Source organism: Plecotus auritus, assembly GCF_963455305.1.
Source record: "Plecotus auritus genome assembly, chromosome: 11".
Lineage (NCBI taxonomy): Eukaryota > Metazoa > Chordata > Mammalia > Chiroptera > Vespertilionidae > Plecotus > Plecotus auritus.
Window position 1 is genome coordinate 44,996,079 of NC_137777.1, and position 19,242 is coordinate 45,015,320.

General features: G+C 44.8%; 1 protein-coding gene across 4 annotated transcripts; it reads right to left on the minus strand.

The window, feature by feature from the left end:
* Positions 1 to 3,827: 3,827 nt before the first annotated feature.
* Positions 3,828 to 18,635, minus strand: PEX2 (peroxisomal biogenesis factor 2). 4 transcript variants are annotated; one of them, XM_080646767.1, is made up of 4 exons: positions 18,075 to 18,196; positions 13,851 to 13,936; positions 6,663 to 6,763; positions 3,828 to 5,104 (listed from the first exon to the last, which is right to left on the minus strand). In XM_080646767.1, exon 4 carries the CDS (start codon positions 5,085 to 5,087, stop codon positions 4,170 to 4,172), a length of 918 nt encoding a protein of 305 aa, XP_080502893.1. In that variant the 5' UTR covers positions 5,088 to 5,104; positions 6,663 to 6,763; positions 13,851 to 13,936; positions 18,075 to 18,196; the 3' UTR covers positions 3,828 to 4,169. The 4 variants fall into 4 exon arrangements, with proteins under 4 accessions (XP_080502893.1, XP_080502894.1, XP_080502891.1 ...); XM_080646768.1 differs by having other exon boundaries at positions 6,647 to 6,763; positions 18,075 to 18,183; XM_080646765.1 differs by lacking the exon at positions 13,851 to 13,936 and having other exon boundaries at positions 18,075 to 18,635.
* Between the last annotated feature and the right edge of the window lie 607 nt (positions 18,636 to 19,242).

Consider the following 19,242-nt stretch of genomic DNA (forward strand, 5'->3'; position numbering starts at 1 on the left):
ATTGATTTCAGAGAGGGAGAGGGATAGAAACATCAATGATGAGGGAGAATCACTGATTGGCTGCCTCCTGCATGCCCTCTTCACTGGGGATCAAGCCTGCAAACCAGGCATATGCCCTTGACTGGAATCGAACCTGGGACCCTTCAGTCCGCAGGCCGACGCTCTATCCACCGGGCCAAACCAGCCAGGGCTCAACTCCGTATTTTTTTTTTTTTAATATGTTTTTATTGATTTCAGAGAGAGAAAGGGAGACAGAGAGAAGGACAGAAACATCAATGATGAGAAAGAATCATTGATCGGCTGCCTTCTGCACGCCCCCTACTGGGGATTGTGAGTGAAACCTGGGTATGTGTCCTGATTAGGAATCCAACCCTGACCTCCTGGTTCATAGGTTGATGCTCAACCACTGAGCCACACCAGCAGGATTTAACTCCGTATTTTATACTGGAATGCCCATTTTCCATCAGTCAACTTTGAAACACTGGACAAAACTAAGTTCAAGTGCTGGTGGAGTAATTTCCCCAGGGATCACTCCCAGGAGGTCGTGGTGATAGAAGGTGAACAGTTCCTGATTTCCACAGCCCCCTACACTCCTCCTTCACCGTGGGGATGAAAAGATTGAAAGTAAACAGTAAAAAGGAAGGATTTTGTCTTGGGGAAAAATTTCTTTCTTAATATTTCTAGTTTGACTGGGAGAAAGGAGTGAATGTTGTTTTTAGACATCAAGTCGCATGGTGTTTGGTGTTTTCTACCAGCTATCCATCCACTTGTGGAAACAACAGATGCAGGTAAGAAAAAGAGACTGATCACTTAATTTTTTAAAATAAAATTGATGAGACAGCAAATGATATTCAATCCTATTAAGGAGACAAAGCACAGACCTTAAAAAGAAAAGAAATCCTTTCCTTCCTTGCATTGGGATTGTGTGTTATGGTTCCACAATTCAGGGAGATTGGAAATTATAGAACATCTGCAATGAAATTGGTTTTCTGTGGAAAACTGATGAATCACTTACCGCCAATGACTAGAAAGAAAAGCACTTGTTTATACCCTTATGTAATGAATTTTTATGAGGTGAAGTTCGCTGTTTATAAAAAATACACTTTAAGCTGCTCGAGATGTAAAATAATAGAATTCAGAATTCAGAGCCATGCATTACTGCAAAGACAGTCACTAGCAGAATATTATCTGCTTACAAAACACCAAAACAGGGCTATTACTTCTATAATGGAATTAAAAAAAAATCTCATCTACCCAGTTGGATTCTAGAGGAAAAAGTATTTAAAGGGACATAGCTGAAATTGACAGCTCCAAAATTGCATGTATTTTCAAAGAAAAGTTATTAATTCTCTTATTGTGCTCCTGAATTCCAACTGTGTTTTCCCTCAAAGCAAGAACGCCACAGAACGTTTTAAATTAAAAACGGCACTCTAAGATACACTGCAAACTGGGGCTGCTGGCCTCGCTACACTGTTACAGAAATGCATGGGGACGTGTTCCCACAATTCCACTGGCTGCTCTGCTCATTTATTTGGGAGGCCTTCCTAATCAAACCCCAAACCCTCTTGTCTTTTTTTTTTTAAGGTAATCACCCTTCTTTAAAAAAAAAAAAAAAAAAATGGAGATAGACCCAGCTGGCATGGCTCAGTGGTTGAGCGTCAACCTATGAACCAGGTCATGGTTCGATTCCAGGTCAGGGCACATGCCTGGGTTGTGGGCTTGATCCCCAGTAGGGGTCGTGCAGAAGGCAGCCAATCAATGATTCTCTCTCATCATTGATGTTTCTATCTCTTGTTCCCTCTCACTTCCCCTCTGAAATCAATAAAAATATATATTTAAAAAAAGTGGAGATAGAAACATTGAGGAGAGCGAAACATCAACATCGATCAGCTACCTCCTGCATGCCCCCTACTGGGGACCCAGCCCACAACCCAGGCATGTGCCCTGACCAGGAATCGAACTGGTGACCTCTTGGTGCATGGGTCGATGCTCAACCACTGAGCAACACTGGCAGGGCCCTCTTGTCATCTTCAAACATTGTGGCAGTTACTGTTTTTGGCTGTAGGGACCCACACACACACACACAGCTTCAGTCTATTTTGCAAGACAGTCGTCTAGTTGAGACTAAGGCATATTCTAGTAGGTTTGAGATGTGGCATTAAGAAATAATGCATGCAATATTGGATAGGGGTTTTCGCTCTAAAAGAATTTATTTGCCCTTTGCATTTGGTCTGGAACTAAGCCTTTTTAAAGCAATTAAGCATAGTGTGTTATTTTATAATTTTTGTTGACTACAAGGGAATTCTTACAGATTGGTGTGGAATTTAAAGAATAGAGGCTTTCAGGAGAGGATGCTCACCATTTCTGAACATGAAGTGAGATGTGTTTAGCAGGAACCCCTCCTGGACACCTCTCAGAACAGTAAAGCCTCTGGCTCCACAAATGCAGATTTATGACTATTTAGATAAAGTCTCAGCTGAAGTTCAAGTTTGCATTATGTCTTATTGGCAACTGAACCATAAAAATACTCAGAAATGTCAGCATTTTTGTGTCCACATCTGGAAGGCATACAAAATCCCGGTTAGGCCCTGTGTCTTGACTCTTAGTTGAGGAAATATTGTCATCTTATAGGCTTAGGCAAATTGATAATATAACGTATTCATGTCGATTGTTTTGCTCTGGTGTACCAGTTCTAGATATTTTAAGGTAACCAAACCACATTTACAAACACTGTACATTTACTTACGCATACAAGTACTTCTGGAAGAGGGAGTGGGGACTTTCTACCTTTTTGTTGCCTAAACACTTCTAAGTGGTTAAAAAAAGTTCTATACTATATGGAGTCAGACTTAGTATCTAACTTAAAATGTATGAAATAATTCAGACTTTTTCAACAGCTGTGGGTGGCCATAAAGGCAGGCTCTATTTATGATAGCACACAAATAGGAACACTGGGGTTTACAGGGCCTCCTATGTCCTAAATTCACATTTGTAAGAGACGGCTTCCTAGCTATGCAGATGTTTTCTCCTTGGATTTAACTGAAATAACATTGGCCATCAGATTTTAAAGAAATAACTTGTTTTGATGTAATTAAAAAGTATGACATGCTTATTGTAGAAAATTGGGAAATACAGGAGGGACTTATATTTTGTCTACCTGCCCATCACCCATCATTCCTGAACCAGCACCTCAGTGCCCGTGGTGACCTGCCTCCCCTCCTACTTCAGGATCACGTGGTTTACGTGAGGGCTGTCACCCCCGTTGCATAATGGGAGGGATTTTCCATCCTGGGGTCGGAGTACGAACACAATCCCATGCTGGCCCATTGCAGTGATCTCCCTGCTTTGCTGAGTGGCCAGGCAAGGAGCTCTCATTCCAGTGGGGCCAGGGAGTTCGCAGGACATAAGTCTTCAGCTTTTGGGGGCCTCCACTCTGCCTGAGAACAGAGCCCACTGAACCCCTTAAAAACTGGCTTCAGAGAAAAGCTTACAGTTACAAGTGGGCTACCAGATCAGAAGGTTTAAAACAACAGGGTCTGGCCGGCTGGCATGCCTCAGGTGGTTGAACGTCACCCTATGAGCCAGGAGGCCATGGTTCAATTCCTGGTCAGGGCACATACCCAGGCTGAATCCCCAGGTGGGGACGTGCAGGAGGCAGCCCATCAGTGATTCTCTCTCATCACTGATGTTTCTATCTCTCTCTCTCCCTTCCTCTCTAAAATCAATAAAAATATATTAAACAAACAAACAAAAAACCCCAAACACCACGGTCTTATCACTGTCAGATTATGTTATAACACCATCTCTGGAAATAAAGGCACACTCATCCCAGTCTCCAAAACTTTTTATTTTTAGAGTCTAACCGTGTTCTAGGAAGTACAAAGTGAAGGAGCATTGTTCGTAGGCATCGGCCAAAAACTGCCCATTACTCCTGACATTAAACACTGAATGCAATCATTAAAGAAAATAACACATTAGCATTTACAGAATATACTTAGAAACCCATGGATCCCAGTGATTCGATTTTAGTCAGGTCTGGCAAGGAACAGAACACAGTGGCTGAGAAGCACATGTTCTCATAAAAGACACCTAAATGGTATGCTCAGGGTGACTAATCCTAAGCATTTCAACACAATACAGTTTTCTGCAGCGACAACGATTTTTAGTTTCTAAAGAGCATTCACTTCCGACACCTCGATTCCTGACTTCAGTGGCTGCACACTGTGTACCTCTGTGCCACACTTAGGGCAGGTGAAGAACATGTCAAACAGGAAGCTGCTCTTCACGCAGTAATAACAGAAGACGTGCTCACAGCCGATCGTGTGGGGCATGGTGGGCCACTCCCCGCACAGAGAACACTGCTTGCCGCTGCTGGCCAAGGAGCTGTCACTGTTAGGAGCACCGGTGAGAGGGATGCACCACGAAGATAACTTGGCCTTCAGCTTTTGGGTGTTGATGAGCGGTAAGAGAAAAATGAGAAACTCGGCAAAGCCGTGCCAGAGGAGCTCCCTGTTCATGTACTCGAAGCCAACCTCACGCACGTGCTGGGGCTTGCAGAACACTGAGCGAATGCCTAGCAGGCGTTCTGTCAAAGTTGCAAATTTGCCCTTTTGGAGGAAAATCAAGAAGTTAATCAGGCCCCCTAATTGCACAAGGCCCACCACAAAGTTCAGACACTGTTTGGCTTTCCCAAATGAGGCTAAGTGATGGTTTCGAAAAAGATCGTAGCAGCGTTCTTCTAACCACTTCCCGCCGATCGTGCAGGCAGCGTACCAGAGCTTCTGGTTCTTACTCGGGGGCTGGTATCTCAGGGTCGTGGAGAAATCGTTTTTGTACTGAATATTTAAAACTGACTGGCCCACAGTGGCGTTTTTGGAGTAAACGGTGAATCGCCACAAGAAGAGCCACAGGAGGGCTTTCAGCTCAGGCTCAAAGCGGGCCAGCAGCCCCGGCTGAAACCCATGGAAGCACTGAGTGACCTGGGACCAAACCAGCTGCTCCAGGGCCTTGTTCAGTTCAAGTGCATCCAACTGACTGATTCTCAGCACCCTGTGTGTGCTCTGTGCTTTCTCTTCTCTGGAAGCCATGCCTTCTCCAAGGAGCTCTAGGAGAAAGTACGATTAGGAAACATCATCAGACACAGACAACCTGGTACCATCTCCGCAACCAATGCTCGGGAGACCGGGATACACAGGAAGGACACACCGGGGCATCGTGTCCAAACAGCACACTGAGCCGTCACCTCTTCCTGAGAACTCGTTTCTCCTGCTCCTCGCATGTCCTCCTCCCTCCTTTCTTTCCTGTTTGTTTTTTCTTTTCGTTTTTGGCCCTCCACACCAAGGGAACAACAGGTTTTAGCAATAATAGCTAAATAATAGGCCGCATAATAGCATGGCTAGTGGAGAAATATACGCACTTAATAAATACAATGAATTATGTGGAACACTGTAATGAATAGTTAAGTCATGGCCTCAGTTTAATGCCCAGCACTTCTACTGGTTTATTTTTATTTTTAAAATATCTTTATTCTTGAACGTATTACATACGTCCCCCTTTTCCACCTCATTGACCCCATCTAACCCGTCCCACCCTTTACCACCCTATTGTCTGTGTCCATAGGTTATGCATATATGCATACAAGTTCATTGGTTCATCTTCTCGTCCCCTCTCCCCACCCCTTCCCTCTGAGGTTCAACAGTCTGTTCCGTGCTTCTATGTCTCTGGATCTATTTTGTTCAACAGTTTATTTTGTTCATTAGCTTCCACATATGAGTGAGATCATGTGATACTTGTCTTTCTCTGACTTATTTCACTTAGCACAATACTCTCCTGGTCCCTCCATGCTGCCTCAAAGGGTAAGAGATTCTTCTTTTTTACTGCTGCATAGTATTCTGTGGTATAAATGTACCACAGCTTCTTAATTCACTCAATTACTGATGGGCACTTGGGCTGTTTCCATATTTTAGCTATTGTAAATTGAGCTGCTATGAACCTAGGGATGCATACATTCTTTCTGATTGGTATTTCTGGTTTCTTAGGACATATTCCTAGAAGTGGGATCCCTGGGTCAAATGGCAGTTCCATATTTAATTTTTTGAGGAAACTCCATACTGTTTTCCATAATGGCTGCACCAGTCTACATTCCCACCAGCAGTGTACTAGGGTTCCCTTTTCTCCACATCCTTACCAGCACTTGTCATTTGTTGATTTGTAGTAAGTTTTCATTATTCTATCACACGATTGCAGAAAATAAATACTAGCACAAAGCAACATGAATGCAGAAATCTCATTATTAAGATGCATCATACACTTTTGGGGAAAAGAGAACTATTATGCAAAAAGTTATTCTAAGATCAGTTCACAAATTCCATTACTTTATGACTTTTACTAAAAGATGTTAAATATAATTTGTTAGAAGTCAAAAGGACTGCAAAATACATCCCAAAATAAAGTTGTATGTCTTAAAACTGGAATATCTTTACAAACAGAGAATTTTTCAGGAGGAAGACTTTGCGTTACCCATGAATCCCAGATAACTGAGGGGCAGGAAGCCCAATACAGGAAACAAACGTGACTACTAAATAACAGGTTGTTTAGTGCTCTTTTCCTCTGAACCCAGATATAATATGACAGGAATGCTTCTCACATGCCGGGTGCCTCACCGGTTCCCCCTTCCTGGAGCTCCGTTAAGACTTCTAAACTGATAGCAGTGGGGATTTTGGCTGCAAGTTCTGTGAAATCCTTGCCTCATGCTGGTCAGGAGCTGCAGCAGAGAAAGGAGGAGGTTAGAACAGTTTTCTCTGCTCCCTATACAAATCTAATTAATCCCCAAGGCCTATTCTTTGTCCAAAACATTTTTCAGGTCCATCCCTTACTCTATCCCTAAATTGCGCTGCTCTTGTCTCCCCTGGATTACATCCAATGCATGTATCTCCCTTCTGACTCCTTTGGTGCATTCCCACACCATGATCCTCCAAACAAGCCTCCTTCAGCTTCTTGCCTTCCTAATGCTTTGACCTCTAGTATAAATGCCCCCTCTCTGCTCACGTGGGGACATTTTATTACCTGTTCCCTTCACTGGGATCAGTACGTTCCCATTCTTTAACTCATCCGAAGTTCTCAAGTACTGAGTGAGGCATCACTTCCTCCCGACTGGCCCAGCTTGGGTGGGCTGCCCCCTCTCGCTCTCCTTCCTCTGTCTGTACTGGACATACACTACTTTGGAAGGTTGATTTCCTCCACTAGAAGAGAAGGCCCATGGCAAAGATCATCCGAGTCTTATCACAGTTGAATCTTAGCAACTAGTTCAGTGCCTGGCATGCAGGATGCATCCTATAAAACTAGATAAATGGATCAATGGGCAGAAAAATGTCTGGGATGGTGAAGGGTAGAAAATACAAATTTCCAACCCTTAAAACTGTTTCAAATGCCCATATCCAGATTGCTGCTGATTACTTATTTCAACATGGGTTTGTTGTGCACCTTCTACTTAGCAGTTAATGTGTGGGAGCTAGTGAAAGAAGGGCAGACAGACTCAAACAGACAATTACAAGAAGCCATGGTAAGTGATGTGCGATGGGAATTATGCTCATGAGCAGAAAAGGCTTCATGGAGGGACAACACCTCTGCACCTGAAGGGGAGCGATGTCAGGCTGGTAAAGGAAGGTAAGCGCACGAGTCCAGGCTGAGGGAAGAGCAGGTGACAAGGACTAAAGGTCCAAGTACAAAAAATAAGGTTGGGAAGAAAAGCATGAGACTCATGCTTAAGGCCCTCGTTTATCGAGATGGTAATGGGGAGCCATGGAATGGTTGTAAGAAAAGAATAAAATTTGCGTTTACACAGCTTGTTCTGGCTACACTGAGAATGGCGTTGGGGCCGAAAGACCAGTTGACTGTTAAAACGATCTGGTGAGAAACTAATGGTCTAAATTGGAAAGGTATCAGTGGGGATGGAGAGAGACAGGTGCCTCTGAAAGCTCGGAAGTGGTAGAATTGACAAGATTTCGTGAGAAATAAGCCAAGAATCACTGACTTGAGTAACTGAGTGGATCAAACCAATTCTCTGAAATGGGAGACACACACAGAGATGTTGGTTAAAGGGAAAGATAATACACACATGTAGTCTTGGAGATCTGAGGCCACTATGAGACAGCCAAGTGGAAAAGGTCAGGAGGCAATCATAAGGACTGGAAGAAAAAACCTGGGCGGGGACATTGAGCATGGGGACACTCTAATTGGATTAATCCTATCTAATAAAAGAGTAATATGCAAACTGACCGTCACTTCAACACACAAGATGGCCACCCCATGTGGTCAAAGATGGTTGCCCCCATGTGGACACAAGGCCGCCATAAGATGGCCGGCAGGGAAGGGCAGTTGGGGGCGATCAGGCCAGCAGGGGAGGGCAGTTAGGGGTGACCGGGCCCTCAGGGGAGGGCAGTTGCGGGGAACCAGGCTAACAGGGGAGGGCAGTTGGGGGCAACCAGGCCAGCAGGGAGGGCAGTTGGGAGGGATCAGGCCTGCAAAGGAAGGCAGTTGGGGGTGATCAGGCCTGCAGATGAGGGCAGTTAGGGGTGACCGGGCCGGCAGAGGAGGGCAGTTGGGGGGAACCAGGTCTGCAGGGAAGGATAGTTGGGGGGGGAGGGGGGGACTCAGGCCTGCAGTGGAGGGCAGTTGGGGGGGGTACCAGGCCTGCAGGGGAGGGCAGTTGGGGGGAACCAGGCCTGCAGGGGAGGGCAGTTGGGGGGGACCAGGCCAGCAGGGGAGGGCAGTTGGGAGGGACCAGGCCTGCAAGGGAGGGCAGTTAGGGGTGACCAGGCCGGCAGAGGAGGGCAGTTGGGGGGAACCAGGTCTGCAGGGAAGGACAGTTGCGGGGGGGGGGGGGGCAGGCCTGCAGGGGAGGGCAGTTGGGGGGGACCAGGCCGGCAGGGGAGGGCAGTTAGGGGCAAATGGGCCGGCAGGGGAGCAGTTAGGCATTGATCAGGCCGGCAGGGGAGTGGTTAGGGGCAATCAGGCAGGCAGGCAGGCAGGCAGGCGAGTGGTTGGGAGCCAGCCGTCCTGGATTGTGAGAGGGATATCTGACTGCCCGTTTAGGCCTGATCCCACCTAAACAGGCAGTCGGACATCCATTGAGGGGTCCCAGATTGGAGAGGGTGAAAGTTGGGCTGAGGGACACAGCCCCCCTCCCCCCCACCATGCACGAATCTCGTGCACCAGGCCTCTAGTCTATTATAATTCTAGTTAAATGCTCAAACCAGGAAGGCGGTGATTTATACAAGACAAATAGAGCTTGACCATTTATAACACATTTAATGTTCTCTGTAACAATGTAATATGTTCATAGTTTTCCTATTTCAGCGACTGTGGCAGCTCACTGGTTATGTTCATTGATACCACGTATCTTTGGGCTTTCCATCTTCCTATGCCGTGCTCTTCCACATCGCAGCCCTGGAGGCTCTGTTCTAGTCTAGTGGTTCTCAAATTTGAGGGCTTGTGAGAATCACTAGGAGGACTTGTTAGATTGTGGCACCTCAGTTATTTGCATTTCTAACAAGTTCCCTGGAGATGCTGAGAATTATGGGCTAGTCCATTTCAAAGCACAATTCATAACCCTTTGGTATATCTATCACCCACACAGCTCAATGCTGCGTGCCAGCTGCCCACGCATTCCTGGTTCATCCTGGGTTCCTTCTCCTCCCTGTATCCAGAGAAGCTGTTCAATTGCACTGACTCAGGCGCTCCCTTCCTTCTATTGTGTCAGGGATGGCACAAATCCACGAGCATCAATGCATCCTCGCCCTCCCTGCAAGGTGCATGGGGTGCAGAGATAAAGACTTGCCCTGGCTCACCGAAGGACCCCAACCAATTTCTGCCCGGACACAGCGAGTGAATGGACAACTAGGCAACAACAGAGGGAGATAGTACCACAGGCAAAACACAGAATTTCAAAGACAGGAAAGTAACTTTAAAGTTCACACACAAAAATTACCAATGAGTAAGATTATTTTTCTCACTTTTTTATAGTTTAAAAATTTTCTGGAATCAACTTATATCATTTATGTAACTAAAAACACACACACAAAAACATTATTTTAAAAACCTCATAAGCAAACCCAAATCTACAAAACTATTTCCCCACACTAATCCTATCACCTCTTTTTTTAGCTCATATCACCCCTGGGATAAAGTACAAACTTCTCAGACCCAACCTGGCCCAATTCTGTCTCCACCCCTGCAATCGTGTGACCATCATCCCCAGTGGAGCCGCGAAGGAGCACCATCCTGCAGTCCCACCTCTGTCGTTTCTCAAGCACCTAACACTTTCCTTCCCTATCAACTGCCCCAATGCCCTCAACTATCTCCCTTCACATTCCAGCTCTATTTCAAAATTCTCTAAAAAATTCATAACTATCCCCAACTCCCATTGTCACCATTTCTTAACTGTGACAGCCGCTGTCTGTGACACCCACTGGAGCCCTCAACCACTTGTACTGTGATTTCAGTCATGTGAACACACCTTCTGCTAACTTGACTATAAACTAGTTAAGGGAAGAGCCTTATTTTATACTTATTTCCCCAAGCTCCTACCACTTACACAGTGACTTGATACGTAGCTCAGTTTCTGTCATGTAAAACTCTGCAATCATTGGTGGTACGTGGGGGTATGGTATGTGTAACACAGTGTCTACAATACAGCTTCCACACCCTGTGGTCAGCAAGATAAGGGAAGCTCTCTGATTGTCAAAGTGCTCTTGAAACGCTCTGACCTTACTGCACATCAACATTAGGTCCAACACTACCAGTTCCCTCCCTTCATCCCACCCCCATGTTTAACTGGAAGGATTGCTTTTTCCCCCCAGATGAGTATCAGATGAAATATGTAGCTAGCGTTGGAGGCCAGCTGTGCCCATTTATGCATTTTTAAATACTGGAATCACAATCAGTTTCGACTGGAATCACAATCAGTTTCGGATTGTGGCTGATGACTATCTTATTATCTTACAGAATTTAACACAAAGATGGGCTCATAGTAGCTGCTCAATAAACGTGTTGAACGAATGCATAGTGGAAGGAGTGAACTGAAGAGGAGGGAAGTGATCGTTTCCTCGGGTTCCTTGTGTTTAGTGAAAAACTGGACAGAGGGAGTGGCTTCTCAGGAGTCTTTTATTTCAAACCCCTTCTTCTGGAGGAATCATACTTAAGAACATTTCGTAAAAACAGAAAAATTTGACAGCTGCCAGAAAAGGAGACTTATCACACTACCCAACATTTAACAGTTCTTATTATCAAAAACTTCTTTCTTATTCCTCCTGTTACAGTCTAACATTGTTTTCCCTTTTTCTCCCCAGGCCTGGCCTCAGTGAAGATTAAGAACAGCTGGGCCCAATCTCCTCTCTCCATCCAACTCGACTTGCCATGGACCAGCAGACTAATATTAAACTGCTCTTCACATTTTTGAGTCAAAAGTCCCCAACTCTTCTGGTAAACCATACTTTCCTGTCCCTGGTCCATGGATGGCTACTGGCCTGTCCAGGTCTATTTACGTTCAAGAATTTAAGTAAGCATTAACAATACCCAGATTATTGGTTCTTGCAGGTTACTATCCAGGGGTGGGCAAACTTTTTGACTCGAGGGCCACAATGGGTTCTTAAACTGGACCGGAGGGCCGGAACAAAAGCATGGATGGAGTGTTTGTGTGAACTAATATAAATTCAAAGTAAAGGAGCGGAGGGGAGAGCAAGAGAACCGGATAGAACAGCTGGATTCGGCCCAGCCGTAGTTTGCCCACGGCTGATAGTCTCTCACAAGTAGGCTCAAACTTGAATAGTTAAAAGAACAAACAAAAACAAGCTAATTGTTATTTTCAAAGTTGGGGTCATTTTGAATGGAAACAAACACCATAGTATTTCATTCAAAGTTATTTTTCCAGAATTCCCCCAAACAGGCAATGCTTTTCCTTATTTTGCCATGGAATCTCATTCCTTTAATGCATAATCCTATCACCTCCTTCCTCCCCACTCCCCAAATTATACTAACTTAAGAATATAAAATGCTAATGCAGGGGAAAACATTTATGACCAAGCAAAAAGACTTATAAAAAAATTAAAAGTATAATTGGCACTAAGTAATATTAGTGTTTAGTGAAGGATAGGGTATGTGAAAACGATGCTTAAGGCAAAATCAAGACCAGATAAAAAGTACAGCAACTACTAGGGTTAGGCGTGATTAACTTGTCACATAAATATGTTTAAGACAAAATAATCTAGCACTAAAAACTATCAAGAAGGTCTCCTGCTGACATTTTATCACTAGACATGTCACACTGATTTTCTTTCACAGAAAAAAACCCTGAAATTCATTTACTAAGAGCAGCGATATATAACCTTATCCCTTAAATAACTCAGGCTTTCCTTTTACGCTTTTCATTCTCTAAAATAAAACTCTGCCATCTATATCACATTCTAAAACCAACACAAACGATTCTATCTCACTAAAGAGGGAAGAATGTTTCAGGATGTATTTCAGAGCTTTTATTGAGTTGAGTACAAATTATGAATGAATATATTTTATTTAAAACCATGTTATTGACAGAAATCTATCAATAATAATGTGGGTATTGTCAAGGGCCTGTCAATATTAATGTAATTATGATTAAGGGGATGACATGGATTTTTAGCTATAATACCTAGTAACATCTCCTACATTGCTGCTATCAATACACACACACTATTATTGACCTGCTCCAAGACTCAGTGCTAGATGTATTACCATTAGGCATATTTGTCAATGCATGCTGCCTACAAAACTACACTGAAATTTACAGTCCTGTAAACTCTGTCAGCAGAAACACGTGACTCCCAAGAAATCTCTCAGGTATCAAACCCATCCATTGCCCTCCCCGCCCCAGGCTAACCTTTTCCGGATCCACAATAGTCACCTAATGTTCAATCTAATGCTCAAGATGATAATGTTGCTGCCACACTCTCCTAAGGGTTCTAGCAATCAAAATGAATGAATGCGAATATTCATTTTTTTTCCTTTTTGGGTTTAAAAAAATTTTAAACTAACATTTTGCATTATGAGTTTACGTGAATGAAGTTCTTAAATGGAGATTTTTAAGCTTTGAACTTCCTCCCTAGTATTTCCTTTGTGTGGTCAGATAGATTTACTGTACATTGCATTGAAATCAATACTAATAAATGGGACGTGCATCAAAGAGGGATTTAACAGGACACCGATTCCCAGAACACATTTCAAACACGAGCAGGAGAGAAAAAGCTATGGCCGAGGCCATTAGAACACCGTGACCCCTGACACTGTGAACAGGCCTAGAAGTCACCGTCAGAAAGTTCAAATCCCACTGTGGCCACAGACTTGCTAAGTGACTTGTCACTACTCTTTTGTGGCTCTTTCATCAAGTACAAGCCACGTTTCAGTAGTTTACAGATATCCCAACTGTGCTGCTTTGGATGCAGACAACACGTGAAGGATTGGAAACATTCTGTTATGGACACCAGTCCTCCAGATCACTTTTAACTGAAAGGCAATCCTCAACGAAATCCAAATAAGAAAAACTTTTGGGGGGTGGTAATGGGTACACAACAAAATGTTTTTAGAATACATTTGAAGGAAAACTTCAAAGTATTATAAATTTCTCAAACAAATGGACATTGATAAGTGCTTCTTTCTTTATTTGGAGAGAAGGTATTCAACGCAAATACTACAGTCTTCAAGACGATCATCAGTGTTACAGAGCTGAGCACCTTACCTATTTCATTTATGGTATATTTACGCAAGTATCTAAAACTAACACAAAATACTTTTTTAAACCTTAAAACAATCCCCAATACCTTGAGGCCAGCTTCACAAAGATATTTTTTAAGAGAAGAGCATGGCACTCATAATCTTTTCTTCAGAACGTTGATGCTTCTGAGTCCTGAAGAGAGAAAGCACAGTATGAAAACAGAGGACAGATGTTTGAGTGAATAAGGGGGATTCTAACCAGCTCTACCGTCAAGCCCAGGTCCACCCTCAGGCTGTGTGACCCTGGACAAGTCATTATACCACACGACACTTTTCAGCAGTTAAAAAGGTCAGCAACTATAGAAATTTCACCTACCTAGAATCCTTATGGGAACTAAACCGTGGGAGAGGAAGAAAAAGAATAAAAGAACAGTCCTTTCCAACTGCAGAAATGGTAATGTTGAACACGAGTCTGGAAAAGGCTAGCGTGAGTGGAGAAATCAGAACAGAAGACGCGAGACAGAGAAACAATTCTCCCTCGTGGAAGAAAGAGCAAAACAAAATTCCACCGGCTCATGAGTTTACAGCTGCAGCAAACATGCACCACGGACCAGTGACTGAGGCTGGTAATGACTACAGTAGCTAAGTGCGCTTTGCAAAATTAAGTAGCAAGTCATTTAATCTTTACACTGCGATGAAAGAGCTTCTTTCAGTATTTCGGTTTTAAAACAAGGAAACGGGGGCACAGAGGTATTAGGTGACCAGTGTGAAATCACACAGCTAGAAATAACTCAGCCACATTCTGAACCAACGTACGACACTGACAAGTGGTGATGGGCTTGGAAAACATTAACAGCCAAAAAGGTGAACATGGGCACTTCAGGATGGCGCCACTAGGCATGCAGATGGGGCTGTTTGAAGAGGCTGAGGGCTCAGAGATCAAGAACACAGGCACCAACTATAGGGGAAACGCCAACCCACGGATGAGCCCGCGTGCCTCGTGGAACACGAAGCAACCAGGTGTTGACGCATCTGTGCGTGCAGAACAGGGCTCTAGGACCTAACGGCCTAAGGAGAGATTTCGAAACGACATAAAATTTTTGGAATACACATTCCATTGCACATTTTACGGCACTGGAGAGAATGTGAGACTATCCACGCGGGAACAGAGATATTTGCAATGTAACAGGAGCACATAGGTTTTTCTTTACATGCTTTATCTCACTGAATTTTCATAAAAGTAAAGATCATCATTCCATTTTACAAAGACCAGAATTAAGCCTTGAGGAGATTAACTCACCTGTACAAGGCCAAGCTGGCAATTAGTAAATTTCTGGTAAAACTAGAGAAAGTACGGAACACACAAAAGGAAGTGAGTGGTAGGGATAGTGGGTAAGCTTGGGTCAAATTCAACACCACAGAACTCAAAGCACAATTTCTTCTCTCAAGACCAGACTGCCAGTCACTCTCAGGTCTGTGGATGGGGAGAGAAACGACAGAACCTGGTCGAGTTACCCATGTTGCCTGGGGTGCGTGCCATCCACAATCCCTCTCTCTACTCCTACACACATGGTCCGAGAACTTCAAAGAGACTCACTGTACATCTGCACAAAAATGAGGCGTGAACATTCACTCAGTGACTGTGAACACACACTATATACCCAAAGCAGAGGCAAGGCCAACTCACCTAACACTGGGAGGGAATGGTTATGCATAACCAAAACAGACTGACTCTAGAGCTCTTGGTTTTTATGTTTTAACAGTAAGAAGAAAAAAGAGACACATGGATGAAATTTATCTCACCTTACTGACAGGCAGGTAAGAAGGGGGCGCTCTGATAAAAAGAAAACCTACTAAATAGAATAAAAACATAGAAACGGGCAGCTGGCTGTGTAGATGGGAAAGGCTGGAAGAAGTGGTCAACAGCCCACAATGGGAAGGACAGGATGCCATTGGCTCCTCTCCTGGCCTCCAGCTCCTGTAGAAATCAGGGCTCTGGCATTTGAGCACCAAGATTACATGCCCAGGGCAAAAGGAGCAGTCAGGGCTTCCCTCCCGAGCTTTCTTCCAGTCTGAGGGAACCGAAGAGGAACGTGGGATGTTTGGAAACTGCTGTCCCTTCACAGGAAAGCGATAAAGGGAACATCCAATTTGCTTCTAGGCTGCCCAGCCCAGATAATCAAAAGGGAGCCAGTGATTCAGAGCAGAACTTCTGTCCAGAAACAAAGATTGTGCATATGGCATACATGTCCCTATGCTACAGTAACCTGCACACTGTGGGGTACACGAAGGAAAGAAACTTTAAAATCATGTGATGCTGTGAGAAAAAGGTGAAGCTAGGACTAAGAACTTTACTAGCAATGTGAGGCTTTGTGAGACTGCTAACATCTGTATGCTGGATAAGGCTGCTAACATCTGTAAGGTTCAGCCACCAAGCACGTCAAATGGAAAGTACCTGCTTTCCTGCTGCAAAGATGATTACAAGCTTCGAATATAAGTAAAAATTTTATGGCTAACATAAAAGGGTAGGGGGAAGAAAGAAAAATAAAGAATTGTGATTCTGATCATAAAGAAAGAATTAAACTTGTAATCTGTATTTATGAAACAAATGAGATTGAATATGGACATGTTGATGCTTTTAGTAATGAATTAACTGTGAACATGTATCTTTTATTAAAAAAAACCTAATATATAAATGCACATTGAATACAAATGAATACTATCCTGAGAAACAGAATTTAAATGCTAGAAGGGAACACAGGTCTTCTAGGCTAAGATATGAATTTTATTTTCTTAACAGAAACCCTGTTTTTCGAGCAAAATATATAAAATAGCTGGAGGGTCTGCTTGCTTTGTCTCTCCCCAGAAAGCTCCAAGCAATTTCTACAGTTCTCCTGTGAAAGTTATAAAACCACAGGTGGAGTGTTACCCCTAATTCCTAAAAATGGGGAGAATAAGGCCAAGAGGTAGAGCAGGTCATAAGAAAATCAGTCAGGTCTGGAACTCAATTTTCTTGACTTAGTGTAGCATTCTCTTTACTACCTCGTGTTACTTCTATCCACCCCCCCAGAAAAATAAACAGTAGAAATTATTTTTTTTGACTCTTCTTTCAAATCTGCTTCTGTCTCAAGCACATACAACTTCAATTTTTCTAGATACAGTAATTGATAATATGGGTGAGATCAGAGAGAATATAAAGTGAAAAGAGAAAAATGCAAAGTCGGCCATCCCAAGTTTATTCTGTTCAGGTTTAACTAAAGGTAAACACATTAGGGGAAGGTGACTAGACTACAAACAGTGGTGTGGATGGAGCCTCAGTCTCCCCATAATTGCTTTTATTTTTATTTATTGTTTAAAAAATATTTGTATTGATTTCAGAGAGGAAGGGAGAGAGAGAGAGAGAGACAAACATCAATGATGAGAGAGAATCAATGATCAGCTGCCTCCTGCATGCCCCACACTGGGGATGGAGGCCATAACCCGGGCATGTGCCCTGACCTGGAATCGAACCCGGAAGGCCTAGTTCATAGGTCGATGCTCAACCACTGAGCCACGCTTTCCGGGCTGGTTTTAAATTATGGTAAAAAACATATTTCCAAGGCCATCATGGAATACTAGCTAGGGCATGTTAGACCTGAACGTTCAATAATTAGTCTTATTCTGCAAAAAAACCCACACCACTTTCATTCACAAAACGTTGTATTTTTGGAAAATGGAACCTAAAAAACTGAACAAACAATAACTTTTAACTTCAGGCTCTAGACGAAAAATGCTAACGATGCTCATATTTCTTAATCAGAAGTCAATATTAAATATAACAAACTCATCGCAAGTAATTCTATTGGAAAATTCTCAGTAACTCTTCCTCCACAAGAAAATTAAAACGGCTTTACAGGCTTTAAAAAATGTTGGAAACTTCAGCCCAGTCTTTTTTCTTTTTCGGTAGCAAATGCAACACTTTGCAGGAACCATCTGAGAAGTGAAGTGTGGACGCCCTAACCCATAGCCCGTTCTCAGGGGACGGCACCTCGCAGCTCCGCCGGGTGCGGGGCAGAGGTTCAGAAGGCGGTCTGAAGTCACTGCGCGGAGTGCACGCTCCGCGCTCAGGCTGGCTGTCTTTCTCCCTCCTAATGGTGCGATCCTAAGCCTGATTTTCGGAGTTCAGGTTTGCTTCTTGTCTTTCCCCAAATCACACTCTGATGTGCCTCCTCCAGGAAGCCAGTGACCTGGGCACTCAAGCCAAGGGCGACAAGGACAAGGCGGGGAAACTGACGCCCTCGGGCTGCCCCGCTGACCTCGGGCTACACTGCGGCTCCTCGGCGGACACTGACCTTAGGAGTCGGCGACACGCCCCGCTCCACCGAACTTTCTCTGAAACATTTTCTCGGAAGCTTGGCTTTTCCTAGCAGAACCTGGGCTACCCAGGCTTCCGGAACTCGCGGGCTTCCGGGGCGACGCAGGACCCGGAAGTGTCTGGAAGGAAGAAAAAAAAAGGGAACTTAAACCAACGAGAATTACGCTTTGGCGCAGGCGGAAGGCCCGAGAAGGCCCCGCAACGACGAACTCCGACGAGTCGAAGGGCCGAAGGGGCGAAGGGCGACGAGCCGAAGGGCCGAAAAGCCGAAGGACGATGAGCCGAAGAGCCGAAGAGTGCACTGCGCGCGGTGATTGGCCGGCTGGCCGTTCGGAGGAAATCCGTATTTGATTGGCAGGAGAGTCGCGAACGGGTCAGCCCTGGGTCGGGACCGCGCGTCGAGAGGTCCCGAGGTCACGGGGCGGAGGCGGAGAGGGTTTCTCCCCGGCGGCGACGGGGCAAGCGCCGCGGGATGGCGGCGGGGCGCCTGTGCACCCCCGGGCTCCTTGCTGGCTCGCCCTGCGTGAAGGGCCACTGCGGGATAGCCTGGTGGGGTGGGGCGGTAGGGTGGGGCGGTGGGGTGGGGAGGCCGCCTGCGGGCGGGGTGCGCTTGGCTTAGGCTGGGGGCTTGCCTACCCGTGCGGGCTCAGGCAAAAGGTGGCCGATGCCTCGCGGGGTGGGCTGGGTGCGCTTGCGGCATCTGGGTACTGAGACAGCCTGCCGGGTGGGTCTCAGTCGCCCCTGAACAGCCCACCCCTGGGAAACAGGCAGGATTTCCAGGCCTGGGCCCCAGGGAGGGTTAGAGAGGTTATCCTGTACAACCCGTGTCACAATAAATATTTTTGGTTTTTTCAATTGTGGAACCGAGTCGTTTACTCGATGTGAAACGTGGGCAAGATGAACGAACACGTGTTATTGAACTCTAATACTCTTCAAGTTCTTTTTTTTACTGTGTACAATTTAACATCACGCATGCCCGGGGTTTTGTTGTCTTTCACACATTAAGGAGATCTTGGGAAAACCAGGCCCAGAGGAGGAGGAAGGTTTCTTGAATTAGTAAAAGGCCTTCGCACCAGGTGAACCGAGGGTACAAATGAGGTCCGGTAGGAGGGACAGGTGGACAGTCGTGCAGGTCACTTAGGCAC

Bases quoted from the DNA above. Each gene is read 5' to 3' on its own strand.
- PEX2 (XM_080646765.1), bottom strand. From the start codon at position 5,087: ATGGCTTCCAGAGAAGAGAAAGCACAGAGCACACACAGGGTGCTGAGA.